This window comes from Microcebus murinus, chromosome 16 (assembly GCF_040939455.1).
Source record: "Microcebus murinus isolate Inina chromosome 16, M.murinus_Inina_mat1.0, whole genome shotgun sequence".
In the NCBI taxonomy this organism is placed as follows: domain Eukaryota; kingdom Metazoa; phylum Chordata; class Mammalia; order Primates; family Cheirogaleidae; genus Microcebus; species Microcebus murinus.
The window spans coordinates 10,453,455-10,467,027 of NC_134119.1; the positions used below are offsets into that span (position 1 = coordinate 10,453,455).

At 61.1% G+C, this 13,573-nt stretch overlaps 1 protein-coding gene across 1 annotated transcript in view; it reads right to left on the bottom strand.

The window, feature by feature from the left end:
- Positions 1-13,573, bottom strand: part of BCAS4 (breast carcinoma amplified sequence 4) — a 53,348-nt gene that overhangs the window by 12,759 nt on the left and 27,016 nt on the right. The window contains exon 4 of the mRNA XM_012766144.3: positions 11,155-11,289. Coding sequence (XP_012621598.2) covers positions 11,155-11,289 — 135 coding nt within the window. The remainder of the gene's footprint in view (positions 1-11,154; positions 11,290-13,573) is intronic.

A 13,573-nucleotide genomic window follows, 5' to 3' on the forward strand; every position in this document is an offset into this window, starting at 1 on the left:
CTCTAGAGCCAGGTCCCTGCCAGCAAAGAGCTGCCAGACACAGGAGGGGCCGAGGAGGCCAGAGGGCTGAGATCCCCAACTCTGGGCACAGCTCTTTGCGATGCCCGGCCTGTCTCCAGCTGAGCTTCCCAGGTTAATTATTAGGACTCTCCAAGTAACGGGAACTTTGGCCTTGACTCTGGGGCTGGCAGCATGTCAAGGTGCGATGGTATTGGCCAGCACAGGCACCTGGACGGATTTACTGCCTAATGAGACATGGTTTATTTTCCCAGCAGAAAGCCGACCACGAATAGAGCCAAGTTCAAGTGCTTCCCAGACTCCCTGAGCATCAAAGGGATCGCTCTTTCTCCAGACACGGTAACCAGAGCTGCTGGCGTCGGGCGGGTCTGCGCTGACGAAGGGGCTGCCTCTGCTGTCACTTGACTCCGGAACCTGCCGCCCACCCAGCCCCACCTCGCTGTGGACACCGGCAACCCCACAGCCTGTCTCAGACGGCTCAGACGGCTGCACACACCATGCCGGTGCCCCACATCGGGCCGCACTGTCCTCTCCGTGGTCCTCTCCTGGGCGGGGTCCCCATGTGGTCCCTGAGGGCAGCCAGGCAGATGCAGCTGGGGGTGGGGTACGGGGGGGGGGAGAATGAAAGGACTGTGGCCTGCAGAGTGGGGGTCACAGTACAGGTTTGAGATTGTGTGGGTGGCACAAGGAGAGACACAGGACAGAGACACAGGCCGAGAGAGACACATAGGAACAGATAGAGACAGCAGAGGAAGGAGAGAGACGTGGATGCAGGGACGCAGAGACACAGGAACAGAGACAGCATGAGACACAGACGGATGGGGACACAGAGGCTGAAATGTCCACGTGGCAGGGGTGGGGTGGGGTGGGGTGGGGTGGGAGACCTTGCCTGGCTCACTCCCCTAGTGGCCATGGCAGGGAGGGCCGAGGACAGGAGGAGGTGGAAGAGGTGGAGCCCAGACTGGGACGCAGACGCCCCAGTGGATGTGCCCAGGTGGACCAGCCTGTCCCCGCATGACCAGCATCTCCAGGGACGCATCCTTGGCCCGGGCCTCTGCTGAGGAGCCACAGCCCTGAGCCACCGTCTTGGCCAGGCCAGCCATGATCCTGGTGTCAGCCACGGAGGAGGCTGGTCCAGGTGGATGGCGGCTCAGGGAGAACGAGCTGCCATGTTCAACTCCCACGGCGGGACTCGCGGTGGCCCCGCTGCCGCCGCCGTGGGGAAACAGGTGGTGGTGGCGGTGGGGTTCTGTAAACACCAGCTTCAGGAACCAGCTTAGGAGGTCTAGAAGATGTCAGAGACAAAGAGGTGGGCGTGGAACAATCCACCCCTCACAAGGGAGCTGTCTACGAATCAGTCCCGGCCGCCCAGCCTTACTGCGCACCTACCATGTGCTAGCGCCGTGCCAAGGGCTGTGAGCGTGTCCCTGGGGGCAACACGGAGCTCAGGACACAGGCTCTGGGGCCGGGCAGTCTCTTACATCCTCCAGCTGACTGCGGGCATGCGGCTCCACCTCTGGCTGCCTCAGTTACTCTTCTGTGAAATGGGGCCAATGACAGCAACCCACCTGCTATAGCAGGAACGAAGCCAACGAGCGACCGGGTCAGCCCAGAGCGCGGGGCGGCTGGGCGTGTAAGCGCTGAACCAATAGGGCCACTTTAAACGCGTCTCGGCACCCAGAACAGTGCCCACGTCAGAGTAGGTGCTTGACATGTGAAGAGTGGATTGTGCACTTTCGGATCCTCAGCCTGACCCCAGGAGGCGGGGGGACTGCTACCCCGTGTCACAGAGCGGGACATTGAGCCCCTGTCCCAAAGCCATGGAGCTAGCACGATATAAATCCAAGACTATTGGGCTCCAAACTCCTGCTTTCCTATATTTTTATTCTTTCCCTTATTTATAAGAAACTTTTCCATATTTATAGGAAACAAAATCAAAGAGGGGCCTGTAATAAGCACCCAGTTTGACAGCTGCCATGTATCTTGCCCGCTGGCTCCTCGCCTGGGGCAATTTTGCCTCCAGGGGCATCTAGCAATTTCTGGACACCTTTTCGTTGTCCCAGCTGGGTACAGGATGCTTCTGGGTAGAAACCAGGGATGTGTCTACACATCCTACAGTGCATAGGACGGCCCCACAACAGAATGACCTGACCACAAATAGCCACAGCGCCAAGACTGAGCCACCCTGGTCCGCGAGGGCTCCTGACGACGCCTCCAAATGCTGCGGGGATTTCCCGACACTTCGACGGGTGCTGCATATGAAGTGGGGAACTGGGAGGGGGACATTTCTGCGGGAAGGGTGACCTGGAGGGTGACGTTCTGGCTGCAGGGGGTGCTGAGAGCTGGGTTTGTCAGCACTTCACATGAGACTGAGAGCATCATCTGTCTGGCTCAGAAAGCAGGGGTGCTGGCAGAGAGTACTAGGGGATGTACACGGCTCCCACCCACCGCCCCCCTTGGCACTGCACCAGGAGACCCCTTTTGAGAAGTGAGCCACGGTCAGCCCTGGACCTTTGCACCCTGCACATCCTAGGTGACATCCCCCGCCAAGGAGACTCAATGCCAGGCTGCCAGGGAGAGGCAGGTGCCCGCCACAGAGTTCACGTTTGGGGCGCTGCCCAGTCACCACCACACAGGCACTGGGACCCTCCTGGCCCGAGCAGCTGCCCGAGCAGCCCCGGGCTCACAGGTCCCACCGAAGTGGGCACAGAGCAGCTGCCAAGGCCCCGGGGGTGTGGCCTGGGGGAAGGCCGGGTGGGGTGGCCCGCCATGGCAGCAGCAGCAGGACAGGAGCGGGTCAGGCCCACAACCCGGAAAGCCTGGTCCTCCAGCTCAGCACAGCTGCATGCTCGAGGCCGATGCCCTTGCTACGACGTGGCTCCCTCCGTCCCTGCCCCGCCCCACACACAGGCACTGCGCCCGCCAGGCCAGGCTCCGCACGGGCACCAGCTCAAAACTGTTGCCCAGGCACAGATGGAGGCCCTCGGACCAGTCGGCCCCCCAAGATTTGAGCCTCTCAGATATGTTCTCAAAATCAGTTGATTTCACATGGAAATCTGCATCATCTCTTTAAAAAGTACAAGGTCAGGCCACTCTGGGCCTCAGCAGCTGAGGGCACCTGCCACCTGCCTCTTCTCTTGGCCACAGCCCCCACCTGGCCCCTTTGCCTCACTCAGGGCCCTACCTAATCCCTGAGCGTTTGAATTTTGATCCCTGGGGCACGAAGAGTGTGGGCTCTCAAGTTGAGTGGACCAGCCCCTGGATTGAAACGATCCCCCTCTCTGAGCCTCAGTTTCCTCGCCTGAATAGTGGGATGGGCACAGTCCCTATGGAACAGGTGGGCCTGAAGGTGAGCCAAGTGAGGGCAGGTAAGTGCTGGCTGTGCCGGCCCAAAGGAGAGCCCAGAACGCTCCGGCCCCTGGCACCGGCGTCCTCATAACTACTGTTACCACTCAGGCAAAGACACGACACAGGCCCTGCCCATGAGAGACTCACAGTCTAGGGGAACGACAGGTGAAAACATAGACAGCCCCCCAAGATGATGGGCCAACCAGGGAATGATGCACTTAGGGTTCGGGCAGCCCAGGTGGCTTCCCAGAGGTTGTGACGTCTGACTGGGGCCTTGAGCGGTGATAAACATTGCCAGGCAGGGGGCAGGAAGGGTATCAGGCAGGGGGACCAGCATGTGCAAAGGCCACACACAATGCCCACTGCCTGTGAGGGTGGCAGGGCTGGGCCTGAGGGCACTGTTGTCACAGGGACACCCGACGGTGGCACTGCACTGGAAAAAGGGCATGCTGAGTGTGTCCCACCAACCAGAGAGAAGCTGGCGCATTTCCACGTAGGCCTCAACAAACAGCCCCCCACACATAGAAACCCCATGTCAGAAGGAACCTCCTCCCTTCCACCCTCGAAATCACAAGAATGCAATGCCTAAGAAACCATCTGGTTCCCAAGCCAGCCTGCCAGGAGCCCCTGTCCCTCCCAGCACGCGTGCCACCAAAGATCTCAGATGCAACAAGCCCACTGGGGCCCCTGTCCCTCCCAGCATGCGTGCCACCAAAGATCTCAGATGCAACAAGCCCACTGGGGCCCCTGTCTCTCCCCAGCACGCGTGCCACAAAGATCTCAGATGCAACAAGCCCACTGGGGCCCCTGTCCCTCCCAGCATGCGTGCCACCAAAGATCTCAGATGCAACAAGCCCACTGGGGCCCCTGTCTCTCCCCAGCACGCGTGCCACCAAAGATCTCAGATGCAACAAGCCCATCAGGGCCCCTGTCCTTCCCCAGCACATGTGCCACCAAAGATCTCAGATGCAACAAGCCCACTGGGGCCCCTGTCCCTCCCAGCACGTGTGCCACCAAAGATCTCAGATGCAACAAGCCCATCGGGGCCCCTGTCCCTCCCCAGCACACGTGCCACCAAAGATCTCAGATGCAACAAGCCCACTGGGGCCATGTGACGCCCCGGGGGCCAGTCTGGTGGGGGGCTGGTAAGGCGGTGGCAGTGCTGGGACTGAGCGCCACTCGGCCCTCCCTCGTCACGTTAATATTTGCCATCTGCTCGTGTTGCATTTTTGCGGCAAGGGCTGCCGGGGCAGAAGGAGAAGGAATGGCGGTTCAGGCCCGGAGACGCGCCTGAGGAGCTCCTCTCCCTTCTGCGTCTACGTCTACCCCGAGATGAAGCCCAGCCCTGCCAGCTCCTCCAGTCACCTCTCCAGGGGGTTCTGCAGTCCCGAGAGGCACAGCCCCTCCGTGGGGAGGGGGGGCGGCGAGGGGAGGGCGGGAGCTGGGGGAGGGGAGGAGCCGGCACTGCCACTCCTGCAGGCCTGGGCAGGCAGCCCCAACCCGGCCCCACCGCGGCCCTTAACGCCCTCTCCCAGCTCTCCACTGCCGCCCGGGAAACCCAGGAGGCCGGCAAGGGGCACAGAACATCCCTCGGTGCCTATTCACTGAACACCTACTGCGTGCTCAAGCTGGGCAGGAAACACAAACGCACAGGCAGGTGCTGCAAACGGGTGACGTGGGCCCGATGACGCCTCGGTGGGGACGCTGCTCAGGGGCCCGCTCGGACCTCTGCTTCTTCAAGGGAAGCCACAAGTACAGACTCTTAGGTGAATTCTGCTTTCTAAAATGCTGGCGACTAACTTAATCATCTCCGTATACCACGCTGGCCAGCGAGCACCTGTAGTTGGGGGTTTGGCCCAAGGATCTCCAGTTTGTAGCCTTGGCCACCGAGGCTGTGGCCCCTGCCCTTGGGAGGATCTCAGAGGGAGGGCGAGACACACTGAACAGATCAGAGCTCGATCAAATCCCAGCTCTGCCACTTATGCTGTGTGACCCTGAGCAAGTGAATAGCCCTCTCTGAGCCTCAGGTCCCTTCCTGGAATAACAACATCTATCTCAGAGACTGTTACGGGAAGTTGAGATAAGGCACTGAAAGCCCTTCATATACAGTAGGTGCTTAATGCAACTGTTGGCCATTAGTCATGCTGCTGTTTAGAGCTGAAGGGCTTCCACTAGGCTGGTGCCAAAAAAGTGGAGAAGACACCCTCTCACTGCCCCCACCCCCATCCCAGATGCCTCCCAAGGGGTCTGCGGGCTTCAGGTGGCCAGCCTAAAATCTAGAGCTGGGCGCAACCCACAGGTGCAACGGATCTTTCCACACGGTGTTCAACATTTAGAGAAATTAACTGCTGACTTTCAGACACTGGAAGATTCATATAAAACTCCAGATGTCCAGCTTTCTCCCCCAAATAGGAAAATACGGCCACACGCTTGGCGCCTGTCCGCAGGGCTGGTGCTGGGCAGGCCCCACCCCTTTAGAGGAGGCTCCTGCTCTGCCAGGCCTGGCGGGCCCTGTCGCAGTCCCCACTGCCTCCCGCCCGCCCGCGTTCCCTTACCCTATGACAGCTGCTGGGCAGGAGCGGGTCAAACCCCACACCCACCGTCCCGGCTCTGTCCCTGCTCTGCCTGACCCGAAGCCACCCTCTGGCCGTCGGCTCCTCCAACCACCCTTCCTTCGGGGCAGATCTGAGCAGCCGCGGCCTCCCAGGCCTCCGCCGGCCCGTGGGGTCGGGGCGAGCAGGTGGCCGGGCAGGCCCAGGCCAGGCACCCGGGCAGCTGGCTCTGAGCGCGCGTCGGGACCTGCCCCCGCCGGTTTTCCTGTTAGCCCAAGAGCCTTCCTTGGAAAGCATCGCATTCCTCCCCGTCGGAAATCAAAATGACACCTCGTGAACAAGATGTTTTGGCTCGGCAGAAAACAAACAGTGGCTTACGGCGAATCGGCGAGGCCACTCCGCGCCTCCGGGCACGTGCGCCAAGGGGAGGGCCGGCCTGGCACAGGCGGCGGGACACCGCCCGGGCTAAGGGGACACCTGCCGCAGCCTCCTGCGCACGAGTGAGGCGCACACGGCTCCGGGCCGTTCACACTCTCGCTTCTGCACACGCCTGAACCGCCCCCGACGTGAGGGGCCCGCGTGCAGGCGCGGCCCCACCGCCCTCCCCAGGGCCCCTGGGACTTGGCCGCCCTTCTGGAAGACGCGAGTCCCATTGCTGCGGCCGCCTGTCTCTCCTCTCGTTGGCCACGGGCCGAGACCCGCAGGGAGAGAATTCCAGAGAGCTCAGGGCGCAGCGGGAGACGATTCCAGGACAGGAAACGCTCTGAGCAGTGACCCCTGCAGCGCGGAGGGCACCACGTGCCCGCTCAGCCCTTGCTCCAGTCGCAGCAAGACGTCATGGCACTAGACGGGGCCTGAGCCCAGGGCTGAGGGCGAGCCCTGCTGCAAACCCTCCCAAGGGCCCCGTCCTGGGACAGGGTGAGACACCCGTGCATGGCCCTGAGGCCCTGCAGCCTGGGCCCTGCCTCTTCCTGCTCCCCCACTGCCCACCGGGCCAGCCACGCTTGTGCCATGCTCAGTGCCGCATGGCCCTCCCCTCTCTGACTGCAGACCCACACCTCCTCCCCAGCCCGCCCTCGGCCTCCACGGCCGCCCTCAGAGGCCATCCTGGCCCCTGAGACAAGGTCAGGCCAGCCCTCCTTTAGAAATGGCTGTGCACCAAATTTTCTTAGAATTTGGTCATTGCCTGTGTTCTCTCGCCAGACACAAGGCCCCGAGGGGGGAGATCACAGCCCTCTCCCAAGGCAGTGTGCCACAGAGGTGAGGATGAGGTTCATGCCCTGGTGCCCAGCTGTGTGGCCGTGGGTAGGTTACTTAACCTCTCTGTGTCTCAGTTTCCTCACCTGTAACAGGGAGATTAAAATAGCACCACCCCCGTGGGATGTCGCAAGGACTGACGAGTTGAGAGCAGTGCCTCTCGCAGCAGGGCTGGCTCTGTGCCGGCCAGGCCACCCCGTGACAACTGCTCACCCCGAGAGCTGAGTCTGTCCTGTCTGGCTCAAACCATCTCTCTCAGCAGCTCAGAGGCAGGTCTAAGAGGCCTTGGGGCAGGCGCATTACTAGGTGTCAGACTGGCGGCCCCAGGCCCCCTCTGCCATGGCACCCTGGGGCCAGCCCAGGCCACAGCCACTATCCACAGCAGCGCCAAGTCACACAGGCAGAAGGTCTGGGTCCCCATGCTGGGGCAGAGGGGTGGGGGCCGGGAGGGGTGGGGGCCCGGCTTCCTGGCCCTGCACCTGGTGTGCAGGGAGACCCGGCCCAGCTGGTCCCCCCACCCCCGGGCCTCCCCCCACATCTGCAGAGAGAGGAAGAGGAGGCAAACTGGGGAAGGCAGGGCTGGCAACGGTTAGGAAAAACAAGGACCCCCCAACTCCTGTTCTAGCTGATGAAGGACTGGAGGGGGTGGGAGCACCCCCAATAGGCCCTGCCAACAGCTCCATGGGCGAAGGCTGAGGCCTCGCCCTCCTGGGCCCCACAAGGGGTCCCCACCCCTCCTTGGCTCTCGGCAGGGCAGCCCACTCCCTCAGGGGGCCGGGGTCCGGGGAGGCAGGGCGCAGCCCATGCCAGCGTCCCGGGCCGGGCACCCCCCGAAGTGGTCCCTCCCCCTGCCCTCTCCATCCCTGGGCACAGGGGCGGGGGCAGGAAGACGGAATCGGGTCACGAGAGCAGGCAGCCCCGGGCGCCACGTGACCCGTTCCACCTGACTGGCCGCTCGGGCCTGGGCTGGGACGCCTCGAAACCCCTCAGCAGAGCAGGGGGGTCTGGGGGAGGAGCAGGGACGAGAACCACACTCTCCGCCCCCGGCTGCCTAGGGGCCACAGGGGAGGGCCGTCTGGGTACCCTGAGAGGACCCCCACCCCCCGAGAAAGCTGGTCCAGAGGTCAGACTGTGCATAGCACTGCCCAGCAGGGTGCAGAGCAGAGGACGAGCTCTGAGCCCAGGCATCACAAGTTCGAATCCTGGCTCCACCACTCACTGGGTGGGCAAGCAGTTCAACCCCGCCGTGACTCAGTTTCCTCAGCTGTAAACCGGGAACAAAGATCAGACCTGCTTCACAGGGTAGGCTGTGAGGAACCCGCAGAGCCAGCCCTGACACCAGCCTTGGCAATACTCTAGAAGAGGCCGCCAGCTTCTACCCTGGGTGAAGTCACAACCCTGGCAGCCTTCGGGCCCGCGCCCGCGTGTGCATGTGCCCGGCTGCGCCGCTCGCAGACAAAGCCCTCGCGGGGCCAAGACCGACACCCGGGCTTGCCGACTGACTCACCAGCCTGGCCGCGCCGCACTTCCTGGAACAAGTCAGCACAGGTAGCCGGGCCTCGCGATGGCTCAGCGCGGCCCAGAGCCTGGTGGGGATGGGACCGTGCGGGTCCCGGCGTGCCCAGCCACACCCGGATGCCACATCCCTGCAGCACGAGTGGCAGGGGACCCCAGCTTGGGAGTCCCTCAGGCCTGGGTTCCAAACCCAGCAATGACCCCGGACAGGTGACTCTCCTTCTCCAGCCTCAGTCTCTGCCTCTGTGAACAAGGACCCTAGTGCCAAGCTCACGGGGACGGCTGCGCAGATCACAGGAACAGTGGCGAGCCAGACCAAGGGCCCAGCAGGACCCACCGCTGGGATGCTTGCTGCAGGCCACAGGTAGCCAAGGTCCTCTGTCCCTTCTCCCCATGAAGTGCTTCTAAAGTCCCTATCACCAGGAATGGTCACTGTCACTTGAGGGAGAGGAGGACAAAGGATGCAGCTTGTGACTTCAGTCATTGACAGGTCAGGAGACTGAGTTTGTCTGGAGAAGGGCAATCCCAGAGGGCTTCTCACAGGAGGTGACATTAACTTGGGCTCTGAAGGATCAGTAGGAGTTCCTAGAGCACGAGAGCTGTGAGACTCCTGTCCAGCTGTTACTGGGCTTGGGCAAGTCACTCACCCAGAGGTGGGCAGGTGAGTGGCACATGCCTCAGCCAGGTGTAAGACAGGATGGAGCCATGGGGCCAGGGGCCTGTGACCAGAGAGCAGATGCCCAATCACGTGTCCCAAGCCACACCGTTTAAACAGGCTTCCTGGCCAAACAGAGTGAGTTCCCATGGGCCAGATTCTGCCCACAGGCAGAGCTCCTGAGACTTTCTGAACTCCCATTTCCTCACCTGTCACACGGGACACTGCTCACAGCCCGCACACGGATGGCTGGGAAAGGCAACCAACTCAGTACACACAAGGTGCCCAACACAGACCTGGAACGTTGTGATAAATAAAGTGGAGATGGGCAGGTGGGGGACAGGCGGGAGGGACAGGGGAGCAGACGGGGCCCCCAGACAGAGCCTGGGAGCAGTGGGAGGCAGCAGGGGTGGGGCAGGACGGGGCGGGGCAAGGAAGGACCAGCACCTTTCCCGTTGGGGGCCAGGCCCCACAGACCAAGCGCTCCAGGCTGTCTGGCCTCGGACAAGCCCCTTTACCCCCAGCCTCAGTCTCCTCTTCTATAAAATGGGGGTGACTTCCTCGAAAGGCCGCTGTGAGGATTCAGTGCCACACAAAACAGCACACAAAGCGCTTACAACAGGCCTGGCGGAACCATTATCGCAATCACCAAGTAGCGCTCAGGGCAGGGTCTCCCAGACTCGGCACTACTGACACGGGGACTGGATCACTCTCTGTTGTGAGGGGCTGTCCTGTAATTGCGGGGTGGCCTCTGCCCACTAGTGCCAGTACCCCACCACCCCAGCTGTGACAACTAAACTGTCTCCAGGCATTGGCAGATGTCCCCGGGACATAGGCATCAGCCGGTGACAAGTCGGAAAGATGAACGTCTGAAACACCGAAGGTCTCTGTCGCAGGATCTGGCCTCAGTTTTCTCATCCGTAAAAGAGACACACGGGCCAGGTGCAGTGGCACGTGCCTGTAGTCCCAGCTACTTGAGAGGCTGAGGCGGGAGGACCGCTTGGGCCCAGAAGTCTGAGATCAAGCTGGGCAACACAGTGAGACCCCATCTCTAAACAAAAGTTTTTTGTTTTCTTTTTTTGAGACAGAGTCTCGCTTTGTTGTCCAGGCTAGAGTGAGTGCTGTGGCGTCAGCCTAGCTCACAGCAACCTCAAACTCCTGGGCTCGAGCGATCCTTCTGCCTCAGCCTCCCGAGTAGCTGGGACTACAGGCATGCGCCACCATGCCCGGCTAATTTTTTATGTATATATCAGTTGGCCAATTAATTTCTTTCTATTTATAGTAGAGACGGGGTCTCGCTCTTGCTCAGGCTGGTTTTGAACTCCTGACCTTGAGCAATCCGCCCGCCTCGGCCTCCCAGAGAGCTAGGATTACAGGCGTGAGCCACCGCGCCCGGCCAAAAGTTTTAAATAAAACTAATTTTTAAAATAATTTTCTAACAAGGGGCACACGATCCTTCCTTGCTTGCAGGGTCATGGAAGGATCCCAGGACAGCGGACCTGGCCGGAATTCTGGGAGTCGTGGGGCTCCGTCCCCAAGTGAGCGGGGCAGGAGGGCGAGGCTGCGTCTGCTCCCTGCGGTGACCCCAGATGCACCGCGGTACTCGGCAAACAGTAGGCACTCAATAAACGACGGTGAGCACGTGAGCAGCCACGGAGGGCCAGAGGAGGGGCCTCGGGGGCAGGGAAGGGCCGAGCACCCCAGCCGCTTCCCGTCTGCAGGAGTGAACTGCGCCCTTTGAACTCTGTTTCCTGAGCGATCTCCCCCTCTGGGGTCTGGGAGGAAGCGGGGACGGGGCAGGATACTCACGTTCCCGAAGGAGCGGCACCCGGCGGCCCCCAGCCACCTCTGCAGGGCACGCGGGAAGGCCCTGTGGTCCCGCTCTGCCTGGAGCACGTCCGCCTCCAGGAAGGCCACGTGGCGCCCGACCATCCTGACGAAGGCCTGGGGAGAGACGGGGCTGATGTGGTCTGCACGGCTGGCCCCTGGTGCTGCCGCGTGACCGGCCTTCCTCCCCGGCTCCCCGCGAGGCCTGGCAGGGCCTGTGTGGTGGGAGGGCCCGGCAGGAAAGGCCACGCCCCCTCCTGTGTCCCCCCACATTTCTCCTTAGTGACCCTACAGTTAGTCTCCATTTCACAGAGGAAGGAAACTGAGGCTCAGAGAGGTTAGGTCACCTCCCTGCAGTCACACAGCCAGGAAGTAGCAGAGAGGGGCCTCAGGGCACATTCATCAAATTTCAAAGCCTTTTTTGTTGAAAATGGATTCTTAAGAAATTGCCAAATGCTCACTTGAATGGTTGATGTACTGTGTATTGGAACCTAGAAGCCACCAGGGGCCAGGCATGCAGTAGGCAGGTGAGGAGGGTTGAGTAGGGGCTGGGGTCACCTGGAAGGCTGAGTTCAGGCCCAGAGGGGCCCCTCGGGTTCAGGCCCCAAGTGCAGAGCTTCCAGTTTCAACAAATAAAAAAGAACTCTGGAGTCAGACTCTCTGGATTAGAATTCAAGTTCTACCTCTTAATAATTATATGCCTATGGCAAGTTACTTAACTTCCATTAGCCTCAGTTTTCTAATCTGTAAAATGGGGATAATAACACCAACCTTATCGACAAGTTAAGTAGCCTGGCACATATTAAGATCTCATTAAATGTCAGATGCTATCATTTTAAAAAGAAAGAACATTTGATTTTATGAAAAATTCTCCAGTTTTTAATCAACATTAGCAATAAATCCACACTTAAAAAATACCACACAGGCCCAGTAAAATTCAACTCTCCCATTTGTGACCTCTGCTGTGTGTCTTTTCACACCTTCCTCCGTGCTCAGCACACGTGTTAATGTGCACGTGTGTGCACGGCTAAAAGCACCGAAGGTGGCAACGACGGTGCCATCTCACAGGAAGCACCACCTCTGTGGGTCGCTGTGGGTCTCCCTTGCTCCATTAGTAAAAGGGGAAGGATTTCCTTGTACGGGGGACAGAACGAGGACATCTCACGCTGGGCACTCCTTCACTAGAAAGAAACGTGGTCCTCCTGTGGCCTGTGAGGCCTCCCCATCCTGCCCCGCCCTGCCCGCCCTTCTGCCTCCCACGTGTGTCCCCGCAGTTCCTGGCTCTCCACAGGCCCTTTGCGTGCTCCGCCACCCCGACGGCGCCCTTTGCTCCTTTCTTGATGGGGTGGCCCCCCCTTGTCTTTTAGGCCTTGAGCCAACCGTCCCTTCCTCGGAGAGGCCTCCCCTGACCCTAACACAGCCCCCAGGGCACTGTGGCGTCCCCCAGTTACCCCTGCCCTCATCGGCCTCCGCCATTCTTGTCCGTTCACGGTCCACCCCCTTTACAACGTGAGTTCTGAAAGAGAAGGTGCTGAGTCAGCTGTGCTCGCAGGTCAGGACCCGAGCCTGGCCCAGTGGAAGGGCCCCCGCGAATGGCGGGGCGTGAATGCACACCGGTGGATGAATGAATGAATGAATGAATGAATGCATGCATGCATCCTTAGCAAAAAGACACTGGATGAACCCAAGATGGCAGCTTCTGTGGTGCCTCTGCTGCCCTGGGGTTCTGGTGCAGCAGAGCCGAAAGGCTGAATGAGCCACGTTGTGTGTGCGTGCACATGCATGTGTGTGCGTGTGCGTGCACACGGAGACAGGGTGGCGGGGTGGCTGGGCCGCAGGGCCACCGGCCAGGAAGCTTCAGCCGGGCGGCCCGGCCCCGCCAGCACATCTGGCTGTAAAGCACAGACGAAAGGCCTGCGCTCCCTCTGCCAGCCGATTCCAATTTTACGCTCCCTGCGCTCATACCAGTGCGGCGGGAGCGTGCACGGCGGAGGAATGCGCGCTCGGGGGTCTGCACCGGCCCCAGGACACCGCCAGCAGGGGCGCCCGGCCTGGCGCAGGCGGGAGAGGCGGGGACCCGGGCAGGGGGCAGACACACGTGCGCCGCTCAGACGGACAGGTGGCCACTGCAGGGCGAGGGGGCGGGAAGAAGGCCCACCGCTGACCTCGGCCACCCCACGGCGCGTGCTGGCAGGACGGGGTGTGCCTATGTCTCTCCCTTTGACGGAAACCGCTCCTTTTCTAACCTGCAGGGAGGGCGGGGAAGCCCCTTTGTTTAAAAATCTACCTGTCAGTACTGAGGGATCGGAACACTTCCGCCAGGGAACGGCAGGGCCCCGCCCAGAGAGGGAGCCAGCGTCCAGCACCCGGGACGCAGGCTGCACGCCCAGCCCTGGCACCT